The following is a 27,659-nucleotide window of genomic DNA, read 5'->3' as shown; positions in this document are numbered from 1 at the left end:
GTGAAACAGACATTCTCTCCTTCCCGCGACTGAAACCAGGACTTGACTCACTTCAGTTCGGGGACCCCGCCTACCCCGCGCCCCTAGCTAAAATCAAAGATCCAGCTAAAATTGGGTTCAGACACCGGTGTAACATTAAGGACGGCTTTCGTATCCCTCTTTGTACTTCATCATGTTCTCCAAGTTCCATTCAACCGTGTACCTTTTTACAATAAAAAATGTAAGACCCCTTTAAAAATATATATATTAAAACGTTGAGCGCTATTCGCAAATCTCTTTTCAAAAAACAGTATTTGGGCTAACTGCCTTACCATGTTGAACCCTTGGACCAGATGCAAGTTCAAAAAAAGTTCAAGAGAAGGAAACTAATAAAAATTACTCAGCAGGAGTCTCTTAACTACCCAGTTACACCTCTGCTATAAAGCTGCATCTACCCGCTTTCTCCCCGGTGCCCCGCCTCCATCCCCGCCCCTCGTGGTACAGCATAACAGCGACTCCGCCCCTCTCTAGAGTGTTTGTCCAAGAGCCCCGCCTCTTCGTCTCAGTACGCGCATGCACGCCCTGAGCGCCCGCCACGGTCTCGCGTCTATCGCAGTACCGCCCAGTCGGCCCGCCCCGCCCCTTGGGCGCACGCATGCTCGTCCGCGCCCGAGCCCTACCGCGCCCGCGCCGGCCCTCACCCGACGGCCCCGGCCCCCGACGCCCTCCCGCCACGCCCATGGCGCACGCCCGGCACGCCCCCTGGCACCTTCCCCGCCCCCTAGGCGCGCGCCCTCTGCCCCCCTTCCCCACCCTTTTCCCCCACCCCGTAAAGCTGGGCTCCCAGGCGCGCACTCGCCCTCCTTGCGCCACGTGCTCGGTGGAGGGCGGTGCGGGGGGGCCGAGCCGAAAAGATGTTCTTGCTGCCTCTTCCGGCTACCGCGAGACTCGCCGTCCGACATCTGAGCGTGAAGCATTTCTGGGGACCCGGTCCAGCCGCCGCAGACATGACGAAGGTGAGAGGCCGCGGCTCGCTCCGGGGCCGCCGCGAGAGTCCTGCCCGCGGGCCACGGGGACTTCGGGGCAGGTCAAGGCCGCGTTGTTCCGGGCTTCTGAGCCGAGTTACAGACATTGGCTAGAAAGAAACGTTTCGTGTCTTTGCGGAGCTCGGCGTTGGCAGGGGGCTGCGCGGGGCTGCAGACCCCCCAGTATTCTCCAGCCGGCTAAGTGCCGAGGATGCGCTCTTCCTTTTCTTGCTTGAAAATGCTAGGATCCGAACTCTGCGCGCGAGGGAATGATAGCCGTAGCTCCCGTTTCCTGAGCTCCCACTCTGTGCCGTGCCCTTATTTCATTATTTTGTTTGGTCCTCGCAGTAACCCAGGGAAGGACGGTGCCAGGATTGTTCCCACCTTAGCTAGGAGGATGCCCAAGTTTGGTGAGGTGAAATGCCCTCTAGGGTCCCAGAGTCGGCCAATCACTGACCCGGGGTTCCACACCAAGACTTCCCTCCCCCGCTGAAGTTAAAGGCCAGGAAAACAGGCTCTCAGGGAGTAAACTGACTGGAAGGGTTTCTAGAGCAAAATGTCTTTCTAGGGAAGAGGGCTTTGCAGGGAGACCCATCAGTTCGTGAGATTAGAAGTGTCCTGCAGAAGAAGCGCCTCCTCTATCTAACTGAGTTCCAAAACATTGTGAAGAGGGTCACTATTAGGCCGTAGGGGATCTGGAAAAGGGGAACGGCTTGGCGGGAGGAGCACATGTGTGGGAGTCACGCTTGAGGACCAGAAGGACTGTGCCTGGCTAGGAGTGTTCTAGATGGAGCTTGAGCTCAGGCCTCTCCCTGAATCACAGATGGCTGAGGGGCCAGAAGCTTGTCCCCTACTCTGTTCAACACTATGGAAATAGATCCTATTCAGGTAACATCCGTGTTCTGTCTGATCAGTTCCCTACTTGGTTCCCTGGAATCCCAGACAGTGGGCAGTCTAGGTAAGTTAGAACCTGGGAAGGTTACCAACCCCGAGAAAGCCTATTTTCTTTGATGGAAAGGACAGGACATGATTTGGTCTAAGTACCAGTGTGATTCTGTAGGAAGGACAGAAAACCTGAGGGAAGGTATCCGGATTCTTGACCAGTTCTGTTGCACACGGGCTATTATGTCAAACCAGGTTTCAGTTTCCTTATCCATCAGATGCGAAGAAGACTACTTGTTCTTTCCACCTCACAGAGGTGCCCTAAGTCAGAACACATTTTTAAAGTCATAAATTGCTGTGCAAAGGCAAATAGTGATTCCTACCTAGGTTTACTTCTTATTTCAGGTGTTTGGGGCCTGGAGCTTAAGGAGATGAAAGGATAAGCCACTAAGTGCTGGACAGAATGCTCTGGCCCGACCCTCCCGGTGAAGGTGCATCCTTTTCCTTTCTTCCAGCCTATAAGTTGGCCAGAGTACTTGTTAGTATTGGCAAGTGCAGCCATTGACTTTATTGGGATGACATCCCAGAGTATTGCAGATTTGCATTTGAAGCTTGTAGGGGAGGAAGAACTTACTTGTGCTCTCCAAGCTTCTAGGGCTGCACCTAAGAATGAAATGGACATAAAAAAGATTAACAGGAGAAAGGCATACAAGTTTTATTAAATACTTTTATGTGTACATGGGAATCTTCAAAAGGGAAATGAAGACCCGAAGAAGCCTATAGGCCCGAAAGCTTATAAACCTTTTCTAACAGAGATGGGGAAATTGTGGGGATATGATAAGGCAAAGGAGCCCGGAGGCAGTAAGTTGAGAGACAGGGACTGGGAAATATATGGGGGAAATGAAGGGAGGATAAGGGTTATTTAGTAAGTTTGTTTGGTGTTGACTCCCAGTCTATGATGATAAGAATGTTCTCTTCCTGGTACAGGGAGGGAAGCTTTCTCATGGGAAATTTTATGACCAGCTTTTAGATAGGAAGTGGGGGGGGTGTTGGGCGGTCAGAGAGCCCTTCCTGCATCTGCTTTTTTCTCAGCTGCCTGCACCTCAAAGTAATCAATATGCCAGAGTGGTATATTTTGGGGTGGCATGTTCTGAACCCCTTCCAGATCTGACTTTCTTACAAATGGAATTGTTTTCTTAAAGCACCTTTCTGCTCTTCTTTATTTGAAAGTGAAGGAAGCCCTCTATATTGTGAAAGCTCTTGGGAGGGACCATCAAGACCAGGACAGGTAATAATTGCGCTCTTGCATTGTCAAGAGTTGGAAACATTTAGGCAGGATGTGAGTATAGCTGACTGCCCAGCACCTGCTGCTGTTTTGGCCTTGTTCTTCTGTCCTTGAGGGGGACACGGTTTTGTTGAAATGATTAGCCCTTTTTGGAATTTGGGAACCCTTGAGTCCCTCTCAGGGATCTACTCTAATTATATTCACCTTTTCTCTTGTTTTCAGGGCCTTGTTTTAGGAATCTATAGCAAAGAAAAAGAAGATGATGTGCCCCAGTTTACAAGCGCAGGAGAGAATTTTAATAAATTGGTGTCTGGAAAGCTGAGAGAAGTCTTGAATATGTAAGTATTCATCTGTGGGTTCCAGTTTTTAAAATGCCCTGAAAGTGAAAGAGAATATATTTTCTGTGCTTTATTATTAGTGGATGAAAATACACTGGCTGGGATCTTCTCAGTGGAAGTGAAAGTATGTGTATGTGGAATGCACATTGCTACATCAGGGTCAGTATTGGGTGGGTCCACAGTTCTGGGAAGTCAGGCTGCTTCAACCAAATCACAGACTTATGTGAGAGGCTGACCCAGAAGGATCTGGAAAGTACCATATTTCCTCAGCCCACCCTCCTGGCTCCAGTTTGTTTCTCCCCACCCCCTTCCCACCTTCCATCTCTCTACCTCTTTAACTCCCCTTCACTTGGGGGGAACAGCCTGGGCTGGTTCAGAATAGCCTGAGGAGGCTGCAAGCCTTGAGTTTCAAGGGCTTCTCAGATCTTAAATGACATGTGAATCACCTGGGGGTGTAGTTAGAATGCACATTCCAGTTCAGTAAATCTGGGTGGGGCCTGAGATTCTAACCACTCTTGGATTAGCCAGGGTCTGGGGAAGGTAGGAAAATATTGGGGTTTCCAAGTCCTTCTGAGCTGTGGGCCACGTTTAACAGAAACAGAGGTGACAACATAGGCCACTGCAACTGTATATTATTTGGATTACAGATAGCCTATTAGCATCTGATAGGTGTAGTCTAATAATTAGAGTAATTGTCTAATTACTGAATGACAGAATTTGCATCGCCTGTCAATTTACCAGTCCTTCACCAGTAGGCAGCTCTCTGAACTACCTTGATTAATTCATTAACCCCAAAGCTAACCTGTACGAGTACCGAACAGCCTGGCCTTCCTGACTGCGAGGTACCAAGGCATCCAGTCCTCAGGCTGTAATTGTGCGTTGCCACCTGCTTTGTTTTTAAATTGCCGGGTATCCCATCTGTAGATAAATCACAAAAAACCTCCAGGTTGAACACACTGCAGTCAAGTCAGCCACTTAGGTTGGTGTCTTGCGTCTTTTATGAGGTTTAAGATTGAGGTCAGCCTCCATCCAATGCTCAGCTCTCCCCTTCATTACCCATCCATGGCATCGCTTTCTGTAGTTGGCATTAAATCTAATCTGGAAGTTTTTGAGATAGAATTAGAAGTGCTGCATCTGAGAAATCTGGCCTGAGAGAATTCTGTATTTGATAAAAACATAAGTGTAGCAAATTTGCAGAAGCATCAGAGCATACTGTAATAATGCTAAAGGTTTGTTTATGTCACTTCTCAATGGAGCAGAGCAAACTATAATTTTTAAAACAACTGTTTCTTCTTGTTGCAGATCTGGACCACCCCTGAAGGCAGGCAAAACCCGAACCTTTTATGGTCTGCATGAGGTATGAGGTGAAAATAAGGTTTATGTGGCAAACCCTGAGTTAGCACCTATATGTGCCAAGTACTGTGGCTGACCAGTCAGGCAGAAAATTTTGTATCAGATTATGGGTTCGTTTTATCCCAGGATTAAGCTGCAAGTATTAGTTAACATTGTAAAGAGATGAGTTGTTGTCAAAAAGTTAACTGCATCTCTTGTATTCCTCAGTCTGCAGGCTTTCTTGGTTCAGTGGCCCTGTCTTACATAGCAGAGTTATTTGCAGGATTATCCTCGCTCTCCCTTTGCAACACACAGTTATAAAATTTAACCAAGATAACAGGGCTTACAAAAATAAAACAAGCAAACTTTGTGGAGGGTTTTGTCCCGTGGAGCACTTTAGGGGGTTGTGTGCAAGCTCCTGTGCCATTTTGTGCTGGAAGTGGATGCTTTAAAGACTTAAATCAGCTGATTTCATGTATCTTTTGGAACAGGACTTCCCCAGCGTGGTGGTGGTTGGCCTCGGCAAAAGGACGGCCGGAGTCGACGAACAGGAAAACTGGCACGGAGGCAAGGAGAACATCAGGGCCGCTGCAGCAGGTTCTTTAACTTTTGATCTTTAATGTTGGTAAAGATTCCTAAGGATCACTCGGTCAGATTATGTCTCCCCTCTTTCCATCACCATCCCCTCGTGTTCACTCAAATAACTCTCAACGGATATTCAGTTTCCCTTACCTAACATGCTTGGCTTTACTTTAGATACAGAAGGTTAGCTTGTGGAATTTTATTTTTATATTTCTTTAGCTTGTGTCTGGGGGTTTCAGGACCACTTGTTCCCTCTTGCAGTATTGGCCTTAGAGCTCTGTTTTGCCAGAAAGTCCTAATGGGTGATTTTTATCCTTTTTTGTAATGCAGCCCTTGTGTTGCCCAAATTTTATTTTATTTTATTATTTTTATTTATTTATTTTTAATTTATTTTCGGCTGTGTTGGGTCTTCGTTGCTGCGCACAGGCTTTCTCTAGTTGCAGCGAGCAGGGTTTACTCTGTTGCGGTGCGCGGGCTTCTCACTGCGGTGGTTTCTCTTGTTGTGGAGCATGGGCTCTAGGGCACGCGGGCTTCAGTAGTTGTGGCTTGCGGGTTCTAGAGCGCAGGCTCAGTAGTTGTGGCACACGGGCTTAGTTGCTCTGCGGCATGTAGGATCTTCCCTGACCAGGGCTCGAACCTGTGTCCCCTGCATTGGCAGGCGAATTCTTAACCACTGCACCACCAGGGAAGTGCGTTGCCCAAATTTTAAATCACGTGGAGTCGTCATATTTACAAATCAGAGAAAATGGATGCCAAGGGCAGGATGCATGTTTATCACTAGTTACCAAAGGTGCATTCCTGTCCCATTTTGTCACGTGGACAGTTCAGAAGTTGAGGTAGGTGCCGTTGGGTCTCTTCAGAGCTGAGTTGCAGGACAAGGCCTTCACTGCGGACACTGTGGTTAGAGATGCTTTGGGGGGCTTCCCTGGTGGCGCAGTGGTTGAGAATCCGCCTGCCGATGCAGGGGACACGGGTTCGAGTCCTGGTCCGGGAAGATCCCACATGCCGTGGAGCAACTAGGCCCGTGCGCCATGACTACTGAGCCTGTGCGTCTGGAGCCTGTGCTCCACGACAAGAGAGGCCGCAATAGTGAGAGGCCCGAGCACTGAGATGAAGAGTGGCCCTCGCTTGTCGCAACTCGAGAAAGCCCTGGCACAGAAACAAAGACCCAACACAGCCAAAAATAAATAAAATAATTAATAAACTCCTACCCTCAACATCTTCTTTAAAAAAAAAAAAAAAAAGATGCTTTGAAATGCATTGCTGAGGTGCTGATAATTAGCTTTATTGCTTTTTGACCCCGTGTATATCATATGTGCTTGTTAAATGTACTATCAAAGTACATTTATTAATTAATTATTAATTCGGAGATTATTTCCTAACTTGTATTTGGGAGATTTTGCTGACCTGATCTTAATAAACGCTGTGTTAATAAGGGACTTTGCTCAGTTCCTTGGGGGTAATTTCAGTGTTATCACTTCCATGTCATTTTTAATCTGGCAAGCTCCTGGTGATTGGGACGCTTCATCAGGAAACACTAGTGTTTCAGAAGTGATACTAGTAATAGCAGCCACTTCCTGAGGGCCTGCTGTGTGAGGTGCTCGACTAGTCATTTTAGCCATCAGTCTGTCCTCCCACCCTCTGTGAGGTGTGTGCTCGTCCTCACTGTACAGAAGGGGAAGTGGAGGCTCAGAAAAGTCAAGTGTCAGGGCCAGGATTTGAACCTCAATCTTGATGTTTTCTCAGGACCCCACCCCAGTCCTCTGCCTTCTGCCCTCAGAGGTGTCCCTGACTGACTCCAGTTTTCTGGTTCCTCTGTCCCTGTGAAGCGGGGTGCAGACAGGTTCAGGACCTGGAGATCCCGTCCGTGGAGGTGGACCCCTGCGGAGATGCCCAGGCGGCTGCGGAAGGAGCGGTGCTTGGGCTCTATGAGTATGACGACCTGAAGCAGAAAAAGAAGGTGGCCGTGTCAGTGAAGCTACATGGAAGGTGATGGAACAAAACCAGGACCAGGCCCATTCCCTGCGTGCTGATGGCAGGGCCTTTTGGACATGAGCTGCCTGCCTTTCAGCATTGGGCACGGCCATTCAGCTTGTCTGTGGCTCTCCCATGGCCTTAGCCATTTTAGGAGTTTGGTGACTGTGCCTCCATTCTGCTCCTGGCTTTTGTCCTGTGTGTGTGTTTCCCCCCTGACTCTAGACCCCTCCGTTCTTGCTGCTTCCTAGGAAACCATCCCTGGTTGTCTCCCTGAGGAAGGAGGGAACAAGATGACAGACAGGTCCCAGCAGGTTTTGATGCAAATCATTTCCATCTACCCAGTGCCTGCGGGCCCTGTACTAAACGCCAGAGATACGCAGATGCAGGGATCCAGCCCTTGCCCTCCTAGTCTAGTGGGAAGACTCATCTTTGAGCAGATTTATTGAGCACCAGCTATACTCCAGCCCTATTCTGTGTTCAGGAGCAGACAGTGTGAGACCCTCAGGAGGCGGCGCTGGGAGGACAGCGGGGTTCCTCCCGGTGGTTGGCATCTGTGATGTAGTGGGTAAGACTGAGGGCCCTGCAACCAGTCAGCCTGGCTTTGAATCTGGCTCCCACTTCCTGGCTGGGTAAACTCAGCAAAGTGACTGAAGTCTCTCTGTGCTTCATTTTCCTCATTGGTTGAGTAGAGTTGTGGCTTGGATTTCATGGGGCTTTTATGATCGCAAGACAAAACCCATCAAAGGTGTGTCACATGGTGAACTCCGGAAGTGATGAGTGGTGTTCTGCCTGTCCCTGCGCCGTGTTAATTCCTGTCGTGCACAAGAAGAGCCAGGGTCGTGGAGAGCTCACCCACGTCCTTTGTCTTCTGAAGCCGGCTCTGTGCTCTGGTGGGTTGGAGTTCAGGGTCCCGACCCAGGCAGGGAGAAGGCGGGAGGCCTTCAGTTCCCCGGCAAGACCGAGCAAGGGGGGCTTGCTCTGTAGTCACACTCTGGAGGAGTGTAAAAGAGGCCTTTCTGTGGAAGCCTCTGCCGTCAGATTTGGGGGGTAGATTGAGGGCTCCAGAGGTCCCTCAGGCTAACAGGTGAGGTGAGGATTCTAGGTTTCCTCTAGCTCAGCTCAGTGGGGGTCGTGTTCCCCAGCACTTGATAAACCATAACAGCTGCCCCCCTGGATCACATCACAAGGAATAGCTCTGGGTCCCTGTGTCCATGGCGTTTCGCTTGTCATCTTCGGCAGGAGCCCTCCTAGCTGGGCTGTGGTCAGTGTTCTGGGGAGGCTGTCTGACGATGACCTTGTGCTTGCTTTTGCCAGTGGGGATCAGGAGGCCTGGCAAAGGGGAGTCCTCTTTGCTTCTGGGCAGAACCTGGCGCGCCACTTGATGGAGACGCCTGCCAATGAGATGACGCCAACCAGATTTGCGGAAATTATCGAGAAGAATCTCAAAAGTGCTAGTAGTAAAACACACGTCCACATCAGGTAATTCAGGATTATGTCGTAGACTCCTATGCTAGAGCCAGACAGAGCCTCAGAGATCCTAAGATCCAGCTCTCTCACTATTCGGAGAATTAACTTGAGACTAGAGAGGTGAGGTCACCCACCAGCAGCCACATACAAGTGGGGGTAAGGGCTCAGTTTGAGGTTTCTCCCGTCACATCTTGCCTTGCTTTTGAGAGTGTTGTGACTGAACACTGCACATGTGTGTGTTTTGTAGCAGCTTTATTGAAATATAATTCATGTAACGTACAATTCACTCATGTAAAGTATGCAATTCAGTGATTTCTAGTATATTCACAGAGTTGTGCTACCACCACCACAGCTAATTTTAGAACATTTTCATTACCCCGTAAAAGGAACCTTGTACCCATTAACAGTCACTCCTCATTTTCCTATCCCCCTGGCCATCAGTTCATGGGCATATGGGTTGTTTATACCTTTTGGACTCTGAATAATGCTGTTGTGAGCATTTGTGTATAAGGTTTTATGTGGACGTATGTTTTCCTATCTCTTGGGCATGTGCCTAGGAATTGAATTATTGGATTGAATGGTAACTTAACCTTTTTGAGGAGTGTGCACATTGTATTTTGTTTTGGTGAATCCTTTCTACCTTTTCTCTTTTTGACATAAGTGAAGAAACAGAGCACGCCCTCCTTGGCATGGAATGAGAATCTCTACCTGGTAGATTCCGTTAGCTAGATCAAATAACCAGAACTGGTGTTCCCAGGCCGTCCTCAGGTTCGTTGTCAGCAGCCAGGCTGTTGGATGTAAAAGGCTGCCCCTCCAGCCTCCCCATAACTCTTTAAGCAAACCAAGTCTCAGTATTTGGGGATTTATGATTAAAGTAAATCCACAGATATTTGCTTTACCTAAAGAATCCTTTACTATCAAAGTTGCTTCTCAAGGGCACTTCCATTTAAAAGGATTCTTCACTATTTAATTGTGAGTAGAGTTCCCATTTTTCAGGAAAACCCCTGTGGTCTAGATAGAGTGAAGAAAACGTATAATCTATAGAAAACGTAGTATTGGAGCTTGATAAAATTTCTGGAATGGTTGCTATATATTCTGTAGCAATGTTTAGTCTCTACAAAGGTGTCTTGGTAAAGACTATTCCTTGTTTTATTTAAGGAGACACCAGAGCTATGTTGTGTCAGCAGATTGTGGCTGTGTGGCCTCACATTATCAGTAAGGGCACCTCCTGTGTGCCTGGGAACTTAGCATACAAAGATGGGTGGCGATGGTTCTTGTCCTCAGACAGCTGAGGACCTTGCAGGAAGGAATAGGCAGGGAAATGGCTGTTCAGGCGATGCTACAGGAGCAGAGAGCCAGGGAGGATTGTGGAAGAGTCGAAACATCTTGCCGACAAAAGTGGTGCCTAAGCAGGGTCAGGGAGGTGGCTTAGAAGTGAACAGACAGGAGAGCGGGGCAGGAGCACCTATGCAGTGGCCTTGGGAAACTGCATGGCTTGCGGTGGAGCAAAGGGAAGTCGGCCAGAGATGAGGCAGGTCAGGTGCGCGGAATGTAACCATTAAACTGAGGCAGCTGCGTCAAACGTGATCTAGTGTAGGTGGGTGTAAATCAAAGAAATACAGACTGTACTTGCAGAAGGGCAGGACTTTAATAAAACATCATGTACTGGGTTTGTGAATAAAAATGCCCACATTATATGGCCTCGCATCTTTTGAAGTTTTTTTTTTTTTTAATTGTCATACCTTCCATTTTTATATTCTTTTCCCTCTGAAGTTGGGTGGGCCTCTCTCTACAGTGACATCCTAGATTTAATAGTTTCAACAAGTAGCTAGGCAGGTGCGGGAGGAGCGTTCCTTGAATGTGGTTGTTTCTGGTCTGTCTGTAGGAGGGTAGGATTTCTCCCCTGGCCTACTTCACTGTGGCCAGAAGGCAATACAAAGCCCTTTTGGGCCTCCAGCCTAGGAGGAATAGCGATGTGGCATCTGTCTTCCGGTTGGCAGTAAGGACTATTCCCATTAAATTACCCCCATTGATCCCATGTTTATTAAGTCATAACTAGTTTTCCCACTTCAATCAGACATCTCAAACTGTGAGAAATAGTGTGACAACATTAAGAAGATGGAATTCCAGCAATTCTGTAAAAGCAAAGAAATAGGTAGTTTAGTCTAATCAATGGAGTCTGGTTTTGTTGGTTCTTTGTTTGGTTGTTTGGTTATTGCTTTGTCTTTTTCAGAAGTACCAAAAATAAATCAGTGGACTCCTCAGCTATCTTTGAGTACCCTTTATGGTCTCAGAGCCTTGCTAATTTCATCTTTAAATTAAAACTTTAGAAATATGTGAGTGGCTTGGGAAAAAAAATCAAGTAATAATAGTTTATTGACTATGCACTATTACCTGACATTGTATTGCATACCATACATGAATTCTCTTAGTAATTCTATAGATAATCTTTTGATGGAGGTGTCATTGATCTCATTTTATAGATGAGGAAACAGACTCAGAATCAAGTGACTCACCCAAGAATATATAGAAAGCAGATAGGAGGTGATAATTGAAGCATTAACGTGTCTGTATTAAGAGCTTGTATGTTATACTTTTTTACACATGGATGAGTTATTCGAAGTTATTGAAATGGAGATAGCAACATGTATTTACTTTTTCCCTTTTCTGCCCTATAGACCCAAGCCTTGGATTGAGGAACAGGAAATGGGATCATTCCTCAGTGTGGCCAAAGGGTCCGAAGAACCTCCAGTCTTCCTGGAAATTCACTACAAAGGCAGCCCCAATGCAAGTGAACCTCCCTTGGTGTTTGTTGGGAAGGGGATTACCTTTGACAGGTACTTCTTTACTGCATCCATGCTTTGTATTTTGGTGAATGCTTTGTATGCCACTGTATTATTTGGTGTGTAATTTGGTTCAGAAGCATGGTGTTTGGTCAGATCTTATGTGTAACTTTAAATATATTAGGCTGCCACTTAACAAAACACCTACTGCGTGTCAGAGGCTCTACTAGGCATTTTACATATATTAGCCCTGATCTTATGCCTAGGAGCTAGGCATTGCAGACATTCTTCAGGTAAGGAAACCATGACTCAGGTCAAATAATTTGTTCAAAGCCCCATAACTAATAGAATCGGAAGTCAAACTCAGCTGTGTGTTTAAAATGTCTTAAAATATTTCCATCATACACTTTGATTCTCCTGTGTGGATATTAAGGATTTCCAAATAGATAATGGTGAGGCAGCTTTCCAAGTAGATCATGCTGTCTTTCCTTTGCTTACTTGAGATTACTTTTTTTGCTGACCAGTCTAGCTTTCATTAACCTCCTTAAACCATAAGTGTTCCTTAGAATTGGAAGCTGTCTCTGGTTATTTCAACCAGGGAGAAGCTGAGTTGGAAAAGATGATCAGAGTCAATATTTCCCATGGAAAGCATTTGCTACTGAATACTAGTTTTGGGGTTGCTAATTAAATGTGAGACTTGAAAAGGATTACTTGATCAAAAAACTAGGTTAGATAAAACATTGTTTTTTATTTTGTTTTGTTTGAACTACAGGATTTCTAATAGCATTTTCTAAATTCCTTTTTTTAAAATTGAAATATAAATATAGTTGACATCTTAATTTCCTTTTGAAGGGAACGTTTATCTCAGGAAATCATGGTCCATAGAAACTGCTTTGGAAAATGCTGCTAGAGATCCGTAAAATCTTGATGTCCCCTAGTATGTTTTTGCACCCATTCAGGAACTCCATGTGAAACGTGAATGAATCCCACCCTTACAGAAGTGTTTCTAGGCACTGTGATGACTCTGTCCTGGGCAGATCTGGCCTCCAGGCTGGTCTTCCTTGTACTAGCAGATTGTAATGCCTCCTGTGTTTTCCGTCCACTGGTTCACGTTCTCTCCTTTAAAACATTGGTCTCCAAATGATCTTCGTTATGTAGCCTATCAGTAAAAGATCCGAGCTCATACCACTCAAAATACGCATATTTATTTATGTCACATGCGTGTACTGTTGTGTTAAAGTGTGTATTATAAAACACTACAGCAGGAAATTCCCTGGTGGTCCAGTGGTTAGGACTCGGCGCTTGCACTGCTGGGGCCTGGGTTCAACCCCTGGTTGGGGAACTAAGATTCCATAAGCCGCATGATGCAACCAAAAAAATAAAAAAGTTAAAAATAGAACACTATAGCAGATAAAAATAAGAGAATGAAAGTTGTTTTTAAACGTCTTGCTAATTGTGATGGTTTTATACTATCATGGGCTAATATCTTAATTGAAACATTTATGCTTGGGGTGAAGTTTACTGTTCATTTAAATCTGTACTTGAATTTTTTGCTATGGTAATATTAAGCAAGGAGGCCTGACCTAGTCTTCTGGGTTTAGAGCAGGCTTCCTAGAAGGAGTGACAGTTTTAGCTTAAGATGTAAAGGATAAGGGAGTTAGTTCTGCGGGGAGTAGGGCAGGGAAAGAGCCGGGTGGAGGCTGCGGGTGGGAAGGAAGAGGGGAAATTCCTGGTACTGAAAGCATGCCAGAGTGGCCGTGACAGAACGTGACTGGGGGAAGGGACGAGACACAGCTGGAGAGATAGGCAGAAGCTGGGTTGTTCTGGGCCTGGTTAGATTTTGGACTTTGAACAGTTGGAAGTAACTGAAGGGTGTCTAGCAGAGGGAAAGAATGACGTGAGAGTTACACATACAGTAAAGTCCACCCATTACGTGTTCAGTTCAATGAGCTTAACAACCGTGTGCACCCGTGCAGCAAACCACCTCTGTCAGGAAAACAGAACATTTCCCTGACACCCCAAAAACTCCCTTGGGGAATTTTGGGGGATGCTCTTTTGCAGTCATCCTCTCCCCTACCCCACCTCAGACAACCAGTCATCTTTCTGTTATTGTAGATTAGTTTTGCCTCTTTCAGAAATTCATTTATGTGGAATCTTTTCTGCCTGGCCTCTTTCTCAGCGTATTATCTTTGAGATTTCACCATGTTGTGGTCATGTCAGTAATCTGTTCCTTTGTATCACTGAGTCCTATTCCGTTGTATGGAAATACCAAAATTTGTTTATCCAGTCATTGCTGAGGGGAATTTGGGTTGTTCCAGTTTTGAGTTATTAGTAATAAAGCCAGTATCATCTAGAAGCCTTTGTGTGCATATATGTTTATCTTTCTCTTAGTTAAATACATACGAAAGGAGAGTTGAGTTGTGTAATAACTGCATGCTTAACTTTATAAGAAACTACCAAAGTTTTCCAAGGTTCTTACACCATTTTGCATTCCCACCACCAGTGTACAAGGTTCTAGTTGCTCTCCATCCTCCCCAACGTTTTATGGTGTCCGTCTTTCTAGTTCTAGCCACTCAGGGAGTGTGTAGTGCTGTTTCTTTGAGGTTTATTTTGCATTTCTCTGACTAATGATGTTTAGCATTTTTTATGTGCTTATTACCCATTGGTACATCTTTTATGAAGTGTCTGTTCAGATCTTTTGCCCTTTATTATAGGAGTGTTTGTCTTACTGAGTTATAAGTTTTTAAAAAATATATTCTAGATACAAGTCCTTTTTTCAGACAGATGTGTTGAAAAGATATTTTTTTCCGCTGTGAGGCTTGCCTTTTCATTTTTTGAAGAGTTTCAAAAAAAGTTTCAAAAAAGAGTTTCATTTTTCAAAGAGCAATTTTTAATTTTAATGAGGTATAATTGTTTTTAATTTTATAGTTTGTACTTTTTTTGCTCTGTTTAAGAAATTATTGCCTATGCCAAGTCTGTGTTTTCTTTGACAGGTCTGTGGTTTTAGCTTTCAAGGCTGTGATCCATTTTTTTTTTTTTTTTTTTAATTTATTTATTTTTGGCTGCATTGGGTCTTCGTTGCCGTGCACAGGCTTTCTCTAGTTGTGGAGAGTGGGGGCTACTCTTCACTGAGGTTTGCGGCTTCTCACTGCAGTGGTTTCTCTTGCAGAGCATGGGCTCTAGGCGCACGGGTTTCAGTAGTTGTGGCTTGTGGGCTCTAGAGTGCAGGCTCAGTAGTTGTGGCACGTGGGCTCAGTAGTTATGGCACGCGGGCTTAGTTGCTTGGAGGCATGTGGCATCTTCCCAGAGCAGGGCTTGAACCCGTGTCCCCTGCATTGGCAGGCGGATTCCCAACCACTGTGCCACCAGGGAAGCCCTGTGATCCACTTTGAATTTTTGTATATGCCTATAAAAAGCATTGAGTTTCTTTTGTTTGTTTTTTGTTTTTTTCATCTATTTGTAAAAGTTTAGTAGTTGTGTGGGTCATGAAATGAAGGGGTAAGACTGCTATAGGGACACCTGAATATATATAGGAGCCAGGCAAACATCTGAATGACTGATGGTGGTAGCCTCAACTTGGATGGATGCAGGAGAAAAGAAATGGATGGATTGGAGGGGAATCTAAAAGGTAAGCAGAGATAACTGCTGACCTTTGACTGGTGGTTATTTAGAACGATAGTCCTATACACAGAGTGGAACCCCCTGAGCAGAAGTGGCCTAGAAGTAGATAGAAGGACAGCCTCATGCACCAGCTCTCCTTGTCCCCATGGGGTTATGTCTGGACTTCTTGGACCAGGAGTGTACTTCTTTTCTTATTCTGAGCCAGTGGATAATCTTTAATTCTAGGTGTAAATGACAATCATCTAAATATCGAGTGCAGGGCTTCCGTGGTGACGCAGTGGTTAAGAATCCACCTGCCAATGCAGGGGACATGGGTGCGAGCCCTGGTCCAGGAAGATCCCACATGCCGTGGAGCAACTAAGCCTGTGTGCCACAACTACTGAGCCTGCACTCTAGAGCCCGCGAGCCACAACTACTGAAACCCACACTGCTAGAGCCCATGCTCCACAACAAGAGAAGCCACCGCAATGAGAAGCCCGCGTACCACAACGAAGAGTAGCCCCCGCTCACCGCAACTAGAGAAAGCCCACGCACAGCAACAAAGACCCAATGCAGCCAAAAATAAGTAAATTAAATAAATAAATTTAAAAGAAAATAGATTTAAATATCAAGTGCTTTGGAGGTGAATGCGAATTAGGACCTGATTTCTAAGGTGAGCAGATGTCAGAGCAAGGAGTTGACTCTCACCAAGGCAAGTCAGCAGCAGAATCCAATTAGAACTCAGAGTAGAAACCCCTGGCTCATTGCCCAGCCTGCAGAGCCAGTGGCTCTGGATTCTTATAAACCGGAAGCAGAAAAGTCACTAGTTAGTTCAAGAAGTCTGTTTGGGGCAGTGGCTTGGGTTTCTGGGTAATTGAAACCTTTCTCAGCTCTTGTGTTTGGGCGCTGTCTCGAGGTTTTGGGCTAGCATCTTCCTCGTGCCTGAGTCGTATCTTGCCGTCTGCAGGATCTAGCACACCTTGGGGGTGTAAGAACGAGTTCTCTCCTGTCTTCCTAGGAGTTGAAAGGGGTCCTCCCGGTCTTCTGTGAGCTTGTCAGCTTTCCCCAACAGCTTGTGACCTTCAGGTTCAATAAGTTGATCAATTCATAAAATTTGCTAAAAAGACAAATCTACCTGGGTGTCAGGAGTTCAGGTGGGATTTGAGCAGCGTTGACTGCATGATGTAGTAATGTTTCCAGTGGCACTGCTTAAATTTCATTCATACAGAAGTAAAATGAGCTAACATACCTGCCTGTATTTCTGGAATTATTTTGTGTCTTTTATAAAAACCACAATAGTATCTTTTTAAATGCTGAAATCATTGACTCCCAATTTGGAAATTTCTTGGTGTTGGTATGTGGTAGTTTCCCCTCAGCTCACACGTTCCTTTTAGGGAAATGGTTCTGGCCCCCTTCTTTGCTAGTAACATGGTACATTGTCCTTTTCCCCCCAGTGGTGGCATCTCCATCAAGGCGGCTGCAAACATGGACCTCATGAGGGCTGACATGGGAGGAGCCGCCACTATCTGTGCAGCCATCGTGTCTGCTGCCAAGCTCGACCTGCCCATCAACGTCGTAGGTGCGCGGGAGAGGGAGGGTGTCTTGGAGAGCTTCTGGAATCCTGTCAGATGGTAGAAGGAGACAACAAACATGGTTTCCTCTAATCTGAAAAGATCAAGAAATGGTTTTTAAATAGGTTTTCATCAAGTGGAAGATGTTTGTTTAGCTGAGATAGGTGTTATCTTGTCTGAACTGGCAGAGTTAAATGTATTCTGCGTTGTGGGCTGTAACTAGAATTGATTTGTTTTACTTCTGCAGAAAGTGGTTAGCAGTCAGGGGCACATAATGTCAAGTTTGCGGTTTACTGCAATGGAAAATGCTCAGTCAGTAGTCAGGGTAGCGATTACCTCATAGGGTTGTGGCTGATTAAGTGCCTCGACATGCAGAAAATGCCTGGGACAGAAAAAGTGTTCAGTACGCAGGCGATTTTTGTAGTGCAGAATGCCAGACACAATGCTGGGGGTTTGCCATGTGTCAGAGGGGGAGCTGGGAGCGGGGACTGAGGTCGAATGACTTGCCCAGTGTCACCTCCACTGCATGGGAAGGTAGGACTGCAATCCAGGTCTGTCTGACATGCCCCCTCCCTCTCCTCCTCCATTTTTGCTGAACTGTTTGAAAGTGAGTCTCAGACATCATGACACATCACCCCTGAATACTTCTGCTTGTGTCTCCTAAGAACAAGGACATTCTGTGTAATGACAATACCATTATCATTTCCAAGGATTGATACAGTAACCAAATTCAAACTGCCCAGTTGTCAAAAAAATGTTTTGTTTTATATGTGTGTCTATACACACACGCATTTATTTATTTCTATTTGTTTTTGAAATCTTGGAGCCACTCAAGGATCACCCCTTGTGTGTGGTCACCATGGCTCTTTAGTTTTCTTTAATCTAGAAGCTATTCCTGCCCCCCTTTTTTTTCTTTCATGACACTGGTAGTTTTTAAAGGTTCAAGGTCATCTTGCCATGTTCTACAGTTCGGATTTATTTGGTTATTTCTTCACAATAGAATCAGGTTAGACTTCTTTGGAGAGAATGACATGTATTTCCTGTTGCTGGTGCACATAATGTCACCTCGGTCACTGGTGATGCTAAACTTGATCACTTGGTCGAAGTGGTGTCTGTGACTGGCATCTGTTGAGGGCCCGCTGATGATCTAGGTCCCATGGGTGGCGTATTTGGACCTAGCACACTCCATGTTCTTTCATGTATTCTTTTTTTGACAGGTTTGGCCCCTCTTTGTGAAAATATGCCCAGCGGGAAGGCCAACAAGCCTGGGGATGTTGTTAGAGCCAAGAACGGGAAGACCATACAGGTTTGTAGGTGGAAGACACAGCCTCTGAGTTCTGCTCTTTCCGAAGGACTCCCCGCATAGTCATATAAACACACCTTGAACGGGTGCAGAGCGCTGGCTCTATGTAGGGAAGGGCAGTGCCTTTATTATGAGTAGCTTTTCATGCAGTCAAAAGTATTTCTTCATGGGAACTTTAAGATTGTTTTTCCTACCTTACTATTACTCCTACTTCCTGAATGTTCTACACACAAATTACCATGAATTTGCAGCCAACCCTGCAGAACAGGGCAAAGCAGTAAAAGTGCAGGCTGTTTTCGGGATACACCTTCAACGTGGTAAGTTTTTCCATATAGCAACTCATTCGAGTGGAAAACACATTCTGCATCGTGTGTGCTGCATGTGGCGATGTGGCTGCAGGTCGTCCGCCGGGCACGTGTATGCGTGTACACACACACTGCCCATAACGACTGAGCCTCTATTTAAAAGAGAAGGATATAATATATATGAAGTTGCAAGAGTTCTCTGGTCTGGAGATCCAGGCTGCTGTTTTTGGTGTATCTTTCTTAAACTCTTTAGCCTTTTTGTTTTCAGAAATCTTGATATTTTTTTTCCTTCCTGTTACAAACTTAATGGTAAAGTGAACCGGACACTTCTCTTTATTTCAGCCTCCAGAGTCATCAGCATTTGGTTATCAGCTCTGATACAGGGATTATTAAATTACATTTGCTCTTCAGAGTAAACACACTATTCCTGTTCTAATGGTAGTATGTTTCTGATACTCAATGACAAACATCACACCAGCGTTTTCTTTTAAATTGAACATAGCTGTGAGTGTCTAGATTTTATATTCATTATTTGTATCATCTTACCCTTTTTTTTTTTCTTTTGACCTTCCTCTTTGCAGGTGGATAACACTGATGCCGAGGGGAGACTCATCCTGGCCGATGCGCTCTGCTACGCGCACACTTTTAACCCAAAGGTCATCATCAATGCCGCCACCCTGACAGGTCAGACAACGTGCTTTTCCTGCTTTTGTTTGAAGAAAGTCTCATTTGTTGGCATCGAGTGCACACATTGTACTCAGGGCATTATTTTGCTGAAACTGGCTCGCTCCATTTGCATTCAAAGATCTTTCACCAGAGGAATTGTTCTGCAGTTGTAAACTACTTCGAATATTAGTCTTGTTGTTTAGAAACATCCCAGGCTGTACCTTTAAATAGAGAAATAGCAAGTGGGTCAGGTCAGCCCATCCACGGCGACCACATCTATAAATGATACTAAGCGATGTTTTCTGTTACGATTGCTGTTTGATACAGGTCTGAAAAGATTAGTGATAAATCCCAAAATCAGTAGTTATATTTATTAATCATAATGCTTCTAATGCTGCCTGAGTGTTTTCTGAACTTTTGTACTTGAGGTTGTAGAGAAATAAAAACATTGGGGATGGAGGTGGCAAGATCCTCATGTAGTGGAGGCGGGCCCGTGTCACGTGTTGTGTGAAGCTTGTTGGCTTTAAGGCCAACCCGGGGGTGGCTCCCAGCTGTGCTACTTACTAGTCCGCCAGCCTTGGGCTGATTCCCTGACACCCCCGAGCATCAGTACCTGGGGACAAGTCTGTTTGTCTCACAGAGTTGTGAAGACTGGAGGGAGTTTCTGGAAAGCCTCTTTCATGCGGCGCCTGCACACGGCAGGCAACACCACCGGCTCTGTAGAGTAGGAGTAAATGCCTAAAGGGACGACAGTGGGCATTGCCTTATTGCAGAAACCCAGTGTTCATAATCTTTTATCAACGGTTCTCTTTTTAGGGATTCATTCTGTCTCCACCTTTTTTTTTTTTTTTTTTTTTTTTGCGGGCCTCTCACTGCTGCGGCCCCTCCCATCGCGGAGCACAGGCTCCGGACGCGCAGGCCCAGCGGCCATGGCCCACGGGCCCAGCCGCTCAGCGGCACGCGGGATCCTCCCGGACCGGGGCACGAACCCGCGTCCCCTGCATCGGCAGGCGGACTCCCAACCACTGCGCCACCAGGGAAGCCCTCCACCTTTTTTAAGATTAAAATTCAGATCATTTTTTATCCTTTGGTTTAAATTCTTCCCCTGGTCACGTGAGCCTTTACTTTAAGAGAAATCAGTTCATGTTTCTTTTTTATGTGTTTCTAACAATAGTCCACAGATTTCTATGCTAAGAATCCTTTTTGCAAGCTGGCATTATAGTATTTTTATGGTCATTTGTCTCCCTTTTCAGTTCAGCAAACATTTTAAGCTGAACAACAGAGGTTCTGGGGCTGGTGTTTGAGGGGCAGTGCTGAGGTGGGTGATAGTACACTTTCTGTAAATGAGGAATCACAGCCCCCCCCCCTTTTTTTTCCCAAGCCTGAGGGTGTGAGAAGGTGGGAAAGTTGGTTCCAAGTAACTAAGGGCAACCTGATGGGGGAGCCTCAAATCACCCCAGCCGTTGTCCTTGCTGAAGGCTGTTTGTTGATGGCTCATTTTAGTTCCCCAAATAACTTACTGAGCCCCTTCTTGAGTTCCAGGAGCTGGGATTCAAAGGGGGAGGATGAGAAACAGTTTCCAACCCCAAGTTCATAGCAGGAGGAACGTAGTCTTTAGAAGGAGAAAATAATTTGTCCAGCCTCTTAATAGCACGTGACTTTGACAATATCTCAGTTGTCTTGTCTGTAAAAGGGGTATAATAGCACGTCATTGGCAGGAAGGGTGCCTGTGAAAATTAAATAAGGTGATACAGGTTGTTGTGCCTGGTAGACACTGGACTGATGTTATTGACCTTTAAAGGGTAGGCCTGTAGCAGACTGTAGGAGCAGCGGCTGCTCAGGGGGTGCCATTCAGTCATGGTACCTCTCATTTTCTTAATGCCTGTGATTTAGGATGGAACGAGAGTGGTGACATCAGTACCTCCCTTGGAGCTTTGATGTTCCTTCCATACTCTGAGAAATTCTGGTAACACCGATGAGTTAGCACCTCAATATACAGCTTCAAAAATGCCTTGTAAAAGAAAATGGAAGGTATGCCCCCGATAGTGGTAATTCTGAAATCACTGGTGGTTCTAGTTCTGTAATTATGTAGAAAATAGATTATTTTCTGAAGTATGTAATGAAATCATCTCTAGAGCCATGAACCCTGTTGGATCACATTAAATATTTATGTCTCCCATTTTCTCTTCCTTTAAGAGAGGATATCATATCACATTCTTGTTTGCAGTCAGTGCTCGTCTTCTCTTTGAGAAATTCACACACTGATGCAGGACTCTTACAGGGCTGATAGGAATGTTTTGAGGACAAGTGAATAAGTATGGAAAAAGCCACTAACTTGAAAAGCAAAGCATTAATGAGTGTGTATCCCCGCAATCATATAGACAGACAATAGGCAGTGAGTAACCAGCAACCATCGTAGTATCTGGGATATAGGGGATGCCATGAATGATTGTTGACACAGTCGGCCTGTGTTTAATTCCTTCAGATGGCTGGGGATACAGAGGTGGGTCAGGACAGAGGTGAGGCCTGCGTCCCATGGGGCGTGGCAGTCAGCAGATCCTCATGCTGACCAGCACAGAGGAGCCGAGTTAATAGGAGTCTGTGAGAGCCTGTGCATCTGGGGATTTGACTGAGAAGTGCTGCTTGAGCTGGGATCTGAAGGAGGAGGCGTTAGCGGGTGGAGGAGGGGACAGCGAAGGCACCTCTCGAGGTGTGTGTGTGGGGGGGGGCCGAGAGGAGCAGAGCGTGGCTGGGTGAGGACTTTCGGACCCGTGTGCTGATAGGCACCAGTCCCCCACTGGCCTTGGCGTGTTGCGGGATTTAGTCTGGAGCCAAGTGCAGCAGGAAGCTAAGAGTGGAGACTGTGGGATCACATTTGCCCTGTGAAAGGGTCCCTGGCCGGCAGCGTGCTGAGTGCAAGGGAGAAGGGCCGAGGAGACGCTGGCAGTCCAGGTGGGCTGGTGAACGGCGTTTGGTTGTTGACTCCGGTGGATGTGTAAGTGTGTGTTAAGGATGAGTGTCTGCGTTTAGCTTCAGAATAATCTGTCAGGTCTGAGAGTATAGGTGAAACAAGTTTGCCCGTGACTTGATAATTGTTTGTGGTGCTTAATGGGTGCTTACTTGTATGTCCATTACATTATTCTCTTTGCTTTGTGTATATTTGAAGTTTTTGACAATAAGCTTTTTTTGTTTGTTTAAAGTATTACCATAGTCCAGTGGTAGATGATGGTGGTAGTGGTCATGGTGAAGGGAAGTGAATCGGTTTGAGATATAATTGGGAGATAGAGTAACAAAACCCCAAGGGACAAGGACCCAAACAGAGTTGCCCAAATGTCATGTGGAATCACAGGTTTTTACATATGGGTCACCATTATGTTTACACTACACTGTAGTCTGTTATGTGTGCAGTAGCATTATGTCTAAAAACACAATGTACATACCTTAATTTAAAAATACTTTATTGCTGAAAAATGCTAATTAGCCATCATTTAAGCCTTCTGCGAGTTCAAAGAACACTGATCACAGATCACTTTAACAAATGAAAAAGTATCAAACATTGCAAGAATTACCAAAGTGTGACACAGAGACACGAAGTGACCAAATGCTGTTGGAAAAATGGCTCTGATAGGCTTACTTGACAGAGGGTTACAGTAAACCTTCAATTTGTGAAAAATGCAAAATGCAGTAAAGCAAAGTGTAATAAAACGAGGTATGCCCGTACCTCTACCCAGTGGGCTTTTAAAGTCATTAAGAATACTTTAAACAAATTTGTTTATAAAAGAATAACCGTTTAAAGCATAAGAGGAAGAAAACATATTGGACATGTACAGTATGATCTTAATTATTATTTTTTTTTAAGTTTAGAAGAAATCTGGAAAGAAATATTAAAAATATGTAGTGGTTATCCCTGGGATGAGATTATTGGTGATATTTGATGTTTGCTTTTTTTTCATTTTCCTTAATAATTGAAGGTGAATTCTAGCTTGAGAAACTAGAAAGATATTAAATATATACAGCAAGGACTTCCCAATAGCATCTATTTTCTAAAATGAGGGAGACATTAAAATGGGGTAACGGCTAAAGTTTTGGTCTGCACAGCAGCAGAGAAACCTGTCTCTCCAGAAAAGACCGAACGCTGACCTGAAGGGCTGTGTCTTGCAGGTGCCATGGACGTAGCTTTGGGGTCTGGTGCCACTGGGGTCTTTACCAATTCTTCCTGGCTGTGGAACAAACTATTTGAGGTAAGAATAACACATACAGACCTAGATTATGGAGATGATTTAATTACTCTAGCCTTAGAATGCTGTATTTCTTCATTAAAGTGATTTTTATGTTGTAGATTTGCCTTTGAAATGAAAATTCAATAAACTTGATTCAGTGTGGTTTTCTATAAATGTTCCAGAATTATGGGTATGATGCTATATTCCTCCTCTCCTCCAGCAGCTTCAGAATGAAGTGAAAATAACTTAAAAATATCCCTGATGTAGAAAAGGTTACAAGGACAGCTTTGTAGAAGAAGGAATGGCCTTTTAAGGAATACGGGTCATGAGTCAAGTAGGGGAGCATGTAGATAGGGCTCACCCACGTCCCTGTCCCTTCGCAGGTGGTGAGAAGGACGACTTCTGCAGCTGTGCTCTGTGCCTCCTCCCAGCCCTTTCACAGCAGCCTCTTCCAAAGAGCAGTTTCCCGTCACCACCACCCACCCCCTGCTCTCGCTGCCATCAGCTTTGCCCAGCGATGCCACTCTGTTAGCCTCCTTTAGCTTGTCCAGAGGCAGCGTGTGCCTCTGGCGTCTTGGTGACACCCTGCTCTTGGCTTCCACGATAATCTTCTCTTCTGGTTTCCTTCCTCGCTGACTTCTGTTTCAGCCTCCTTGGCCAGCTTTTTCCTTTGTCTGCCCCTTTGGTTGCCTTCAGTCCCGGGCCGCATGTCCTGACTCTGCATGGTCCTCACCGGAAAGCCCATGTATTCCCCTGGCTTCAGCTGGCACCTCTCTGCTGAGCTCCCGTCTCTCCTGTGGCCCAGACCCTGTGCATCCTGCTTGGCTATGAAACAGCTCCATCTGGCACCTCATTCTTTCAACAAGTAATTAATGGGAGATTACTATGTGCCAGCAGAAACAGTGTCCCTGAATACATTCTTGATGTGGTTTAACGTCCTAAACTGCCTTTCCACCTCTGTCATCTCACCATTTTGGAAGCCCCCCTCTACTGTCCCCAGCCTCAGGGAGAAGCTCAGCCCCCTTGTCTCCTTTCAGGTAGGCTGTGGGGCCTCTCTTCTGCACCAGGCACCCAATGTCCAGTGTCCCTTGCTATCGTCCACAACGTTGTTTTTGGTTTTGATTTTTTAAAAAATTTTCTTTAAAAAATTAAAGCTATATGTACATAAACACTGAAATAACAGTCAGCAGTCTATACAGCCTACAGCCTCTTTTCCTGGAGGCAGTTGTTTTCAACCCTTGGTGGGTTCATCTGATAACTGCTCAAGTCTCAAAGCAACAGCTTACATTGCTGCTTCCTGACTTTTCACTTTTGGCTCTTACCTTTGACCACAGTGTATTAAAACAACCATTATCCGTTTCTCCTACTAGCCTGTGGGCCCTTTGATGGCTCAGTTATTAAGTGTCTTTCTATCCCCAACACCTCTTGGTGCTCAGCAGTTCAGTAGATGATGGATGGATGGATGGATGAATGAATGAATGTGTAACTGATTATATGAATTAATGAGGTCACCTTATCTTAGGAGATCTGGCCTAATCAAACCAGCGAAGCCTGTCTGTGCTACAGGTTACCAGCTTACGCATTTAAACTGAGACCCATAGTATTAGTTTGATGATTTAGCAGATGCCCTACAAATTTGTGGGACTGTTTTACAACATTCCTGGCTTCTTTTATAATTCTTAAGTAAACCTTTTAACTAACTGAAATAATTCTGGAATCTGTTGTATTGCGTCATGTTTTAGAGTAACAGGTCAGAACCTGCTTCATCTACTCTGCCGACTAGCATACCTATTTGTTCTTTAGGCCAGCATTGAAACGGGAGACCGTGTCTGGAGGATGCCTCTCTTTGAACATTACACAAGACAGGTTGTAGATTGCCAGCTTGCTGATGTTAATAACATCGGGAAATATAGGTATGTAAAATAAGCTATAAAAGTACATTTTTACAGTCATCATTTGTTGCCAGAATGACCATTTTCAGTTTAATCCCCTTTCACAAAAGGTTTAGCTGTCCAATTTTCTTTTGATGTAGTGCTTGTAAGCACTAATTTCTGTCTTGTATTTTCAAGGTATTTCCCAACTGGTTCTCAAAATTTTGCAAGTTTTCAATTCTAAAGGTCATTTTAAGCAAATGGTAAGGGAATGAGATGCACAATATGGTCATTACCATAGGAAAAAGAATTTATGCTTAAAGCTGTGTCTGAAAATCTTGAAAGTGATTTCTGGGTTAACACCTTAAGAGGTCTCATTAGCTTGACTTTGCTCTCTGGTCATAGAAGCCACTTAGCAAGAATGGAGGATCTTAATAAAACGTTCAGTGCACATTTACATGGGGTTAAATGTTGATTGTTGTCTTCCTCTTCAGATCTGCAGGAGCATGTACGGCTGCAGCGTTTCTGAAAGAATTCGTGACTCATCCTAAGTGGGCGCATTTAGACATAGCAGGTGTAATGACCAACAAAGATGAGGTTCCTTATCTGCGCAAAGGCATGGCTGGGAGGCCCACGAGGACCCTGATTGAGTTCCTGCTTCGGTTCAGTCAAGACAGTGCTTAGTTCAGATGCTCTAAAATGACTTCATTCTGTCTTAAACAGGCAGTAGAGCTTCAGAATACTTTTGAATGAATAGATAAAAATCTTTTAAGGGAAACAAAGGATGGTATTTAAAAACATAGAACAAAATGAAATTTGTATGCCTTGAGTTGTTTTTCATTTTATGCAGAGATTTATAAAGGTAAAGCTAATATCTTGCTTGGCAAAGATTTTTAAGATACTCTATCTTAAATGAATAATGATGATTTTTTAAAAGCTACCTAATCATTTTTCAGAGTATATGTTTGTAATTGAGGAGCAAAATTGTTTTTCAGATTTGTGATGCTGGGAATATGAACAAACTAAAAGTTGCTCTGCAGCTGTCAGAAACAATAAATCCAACTTCTTGTGCTCCCTGGTATGGCTCTGATTTACTTATATATTATAAACCCAGTGATGCTATAAATATAACGTCTCTTCTGGCTGTGTTATATGAACTAAATAATTAAGTTGGATTTCAATGTTAATAATCACTTTGGGGCACTCAGTGATGAGCTTATGAGTTTGTGAGGTGATACTATTATCCCCACATTACAGATGAGGAAAATGAGGCACAAGAGGGGGTTAGTAGCACGCCAACGATGTCACCAAGCTAACAAGTGGGAGAGTAGAAAGCAGTAGAGTTTTCTTTTTTTAAAAAAAAAAAAATATATTTATTTATTTTCTTTTTGGCTGTGTTGGGTCTTTGTTGCTGCCCGCGGGCTTTCTTTAGTTGCACCGAGCAGGGGCTTCTCATTGTGGAGGCTTCTTTTGTTGCAGAGAACTGGCTCTAGGCGTGCGAGCTTGAGTAATTATGATACGTGGGCTCAGTAGCTGTGGCACGCAGGCCCTAGAGCACAGGCTCAGTAGTTGTGGCGCACAGGCTTAGTTGCTCCGCAGCATGTGGGGTCTTCCCGGACCAGGGCTCAAACCCGTGTCCCCTGCCTTGTCAGGCAGATTCTTAACCACTGCACCACCAGGGAAGCCCTAGAGCTTCCTTCTAAATCTGCACAAGTGGAATTTTGACTGGTTTTAGTTCCAGGTGGTAAGCAAATAGTTTACCCATTGACAGTCCCTCTTATGGTCTTCTTATTTCAGTATTTCCAAATAAATTCCACATCCATTCAAGTCCCTGAACTGAAAGAAATCATTGCAGTGGAACAATTAAGAATGCCATCTCTGGAGGCAGACTGCCTGGGTTTAAATTTTTTTTAAGCATTTTTATTTTTTTTATATTTTATAAATTTACTTTTTAATTTTTTTGGCTGTGTTGGGTCTTCGTTGCTGTGCGAGGGCTTTCTCTAGTTGCAGCGAGCTGGGTCTTCTGTTGAGTGGAGCATGGGCTCTACACGTGTGAGCTTCAGTAGTTGTGGCACGCGGGCTCAAGAGCTCAGTCTCAGTAGTTGTGGTGCAGGCTTAGTTGCTGCACAGGATGGGATCTTCCCAGACCAGGGCTCGAACCCGTGTCCCCTGCATTGGCAGGCAGATTCTCAACCACTGCGCCACCAGGGAAGCCCTGGGGTTAAATTTCTGCTACATTTGTATTGGGTGAATCAAATTACCCACAAATAGGATATTTTTTTTTAAGACTGATAACGTTTGACAGTTTTTTTAAATTGTAGTTATTTTAAACATTTAATCTTTCAAAAACTTGACATGTAAATGGATATTATGTGTCTAAACTGGCTTTTAGAGAGGGAATGACAATGGATATGCATATCCATGTTAATAAATAACATGAATTTTAATTAAATCAGAATTAAAATCAGGCAGG

At 44.8% G+C, this 27,659-nt stretch overlaps 1 protein-coding gene across 2 annotated transcripts; it reads left to right on the top strand.

Moving 5' to 3' along the window:
• The first annotated feature begins 599 nt into the window (after nucleotides 1-599).
• Nucleotides 600-26,257, top strand: LAP3 (leucine aminopeptidase 3). Of its 2 annotated transcripts, XR_010841112.1 has the most exons (14): nucleotides 651-995; nucleotides 3,394-3,509; nucleotides 4,812-4,866; nucleotides 5,333-5,438; nucleotides 7,253-7,412; nucleotides 8,715-8,879; nucleotides 11,546-11,704; nucleotides 16,705-16,829; nucleotides 18,039-18,127; nucleotides 19,011-19,113; nucleotides 23,257-23,336; nucleotides 23,699-24,352; nucleotides 25,119-25,228; nucleotides 25,681-26,257. XR_010841112.1 is itself a non-coding variant. In XM_059067499.2 (13 exons), exons 1-13 carry the CDS (start codon nucleotides 894-896, stop codon nucleotides 25,868-25,870), a joined length of 1,560 nt encoding a protein of 519 aa, XP_058923482.1. In that variant the 5' UTR covers nucleotides 600-893; the 3' UTR covers nucleotides 25,871-26,257. The 2 variants fall into 2 exon arrangements, 1 of the variants encoding a protein (XP_058923482.1); XM_059067499.2 differs by lacking the exon at nucleotides 23,699-24,352 and having other exon boundaries at nucleotides 600-995.
• The last annotated feature ends 1,402 nt before the right edge of the window (nucleotides 26,258-27,659 follow it).

This window comes from Kogia breviceps, chromosome 6 (genome assembly GCF_026419965.1).
Source record: "Kogia breviceps isolate mKogBre1 chromosome 6, mKogBre1 haplotype 1, whole genome shotgun sequence".
In the NCBI taxonomy this organism is placed as follows: Eukaryota; Metazoa; Chordata; class Mammalia; order Artiodactyla; family Physeteridae; genus Kogia; species Kogia breviceps.
The sequence above is the reverse complement of the archived record's forward strand: the minus strand, read 5'-3'. Positions and strand labels throughout refer to the sequence as shown.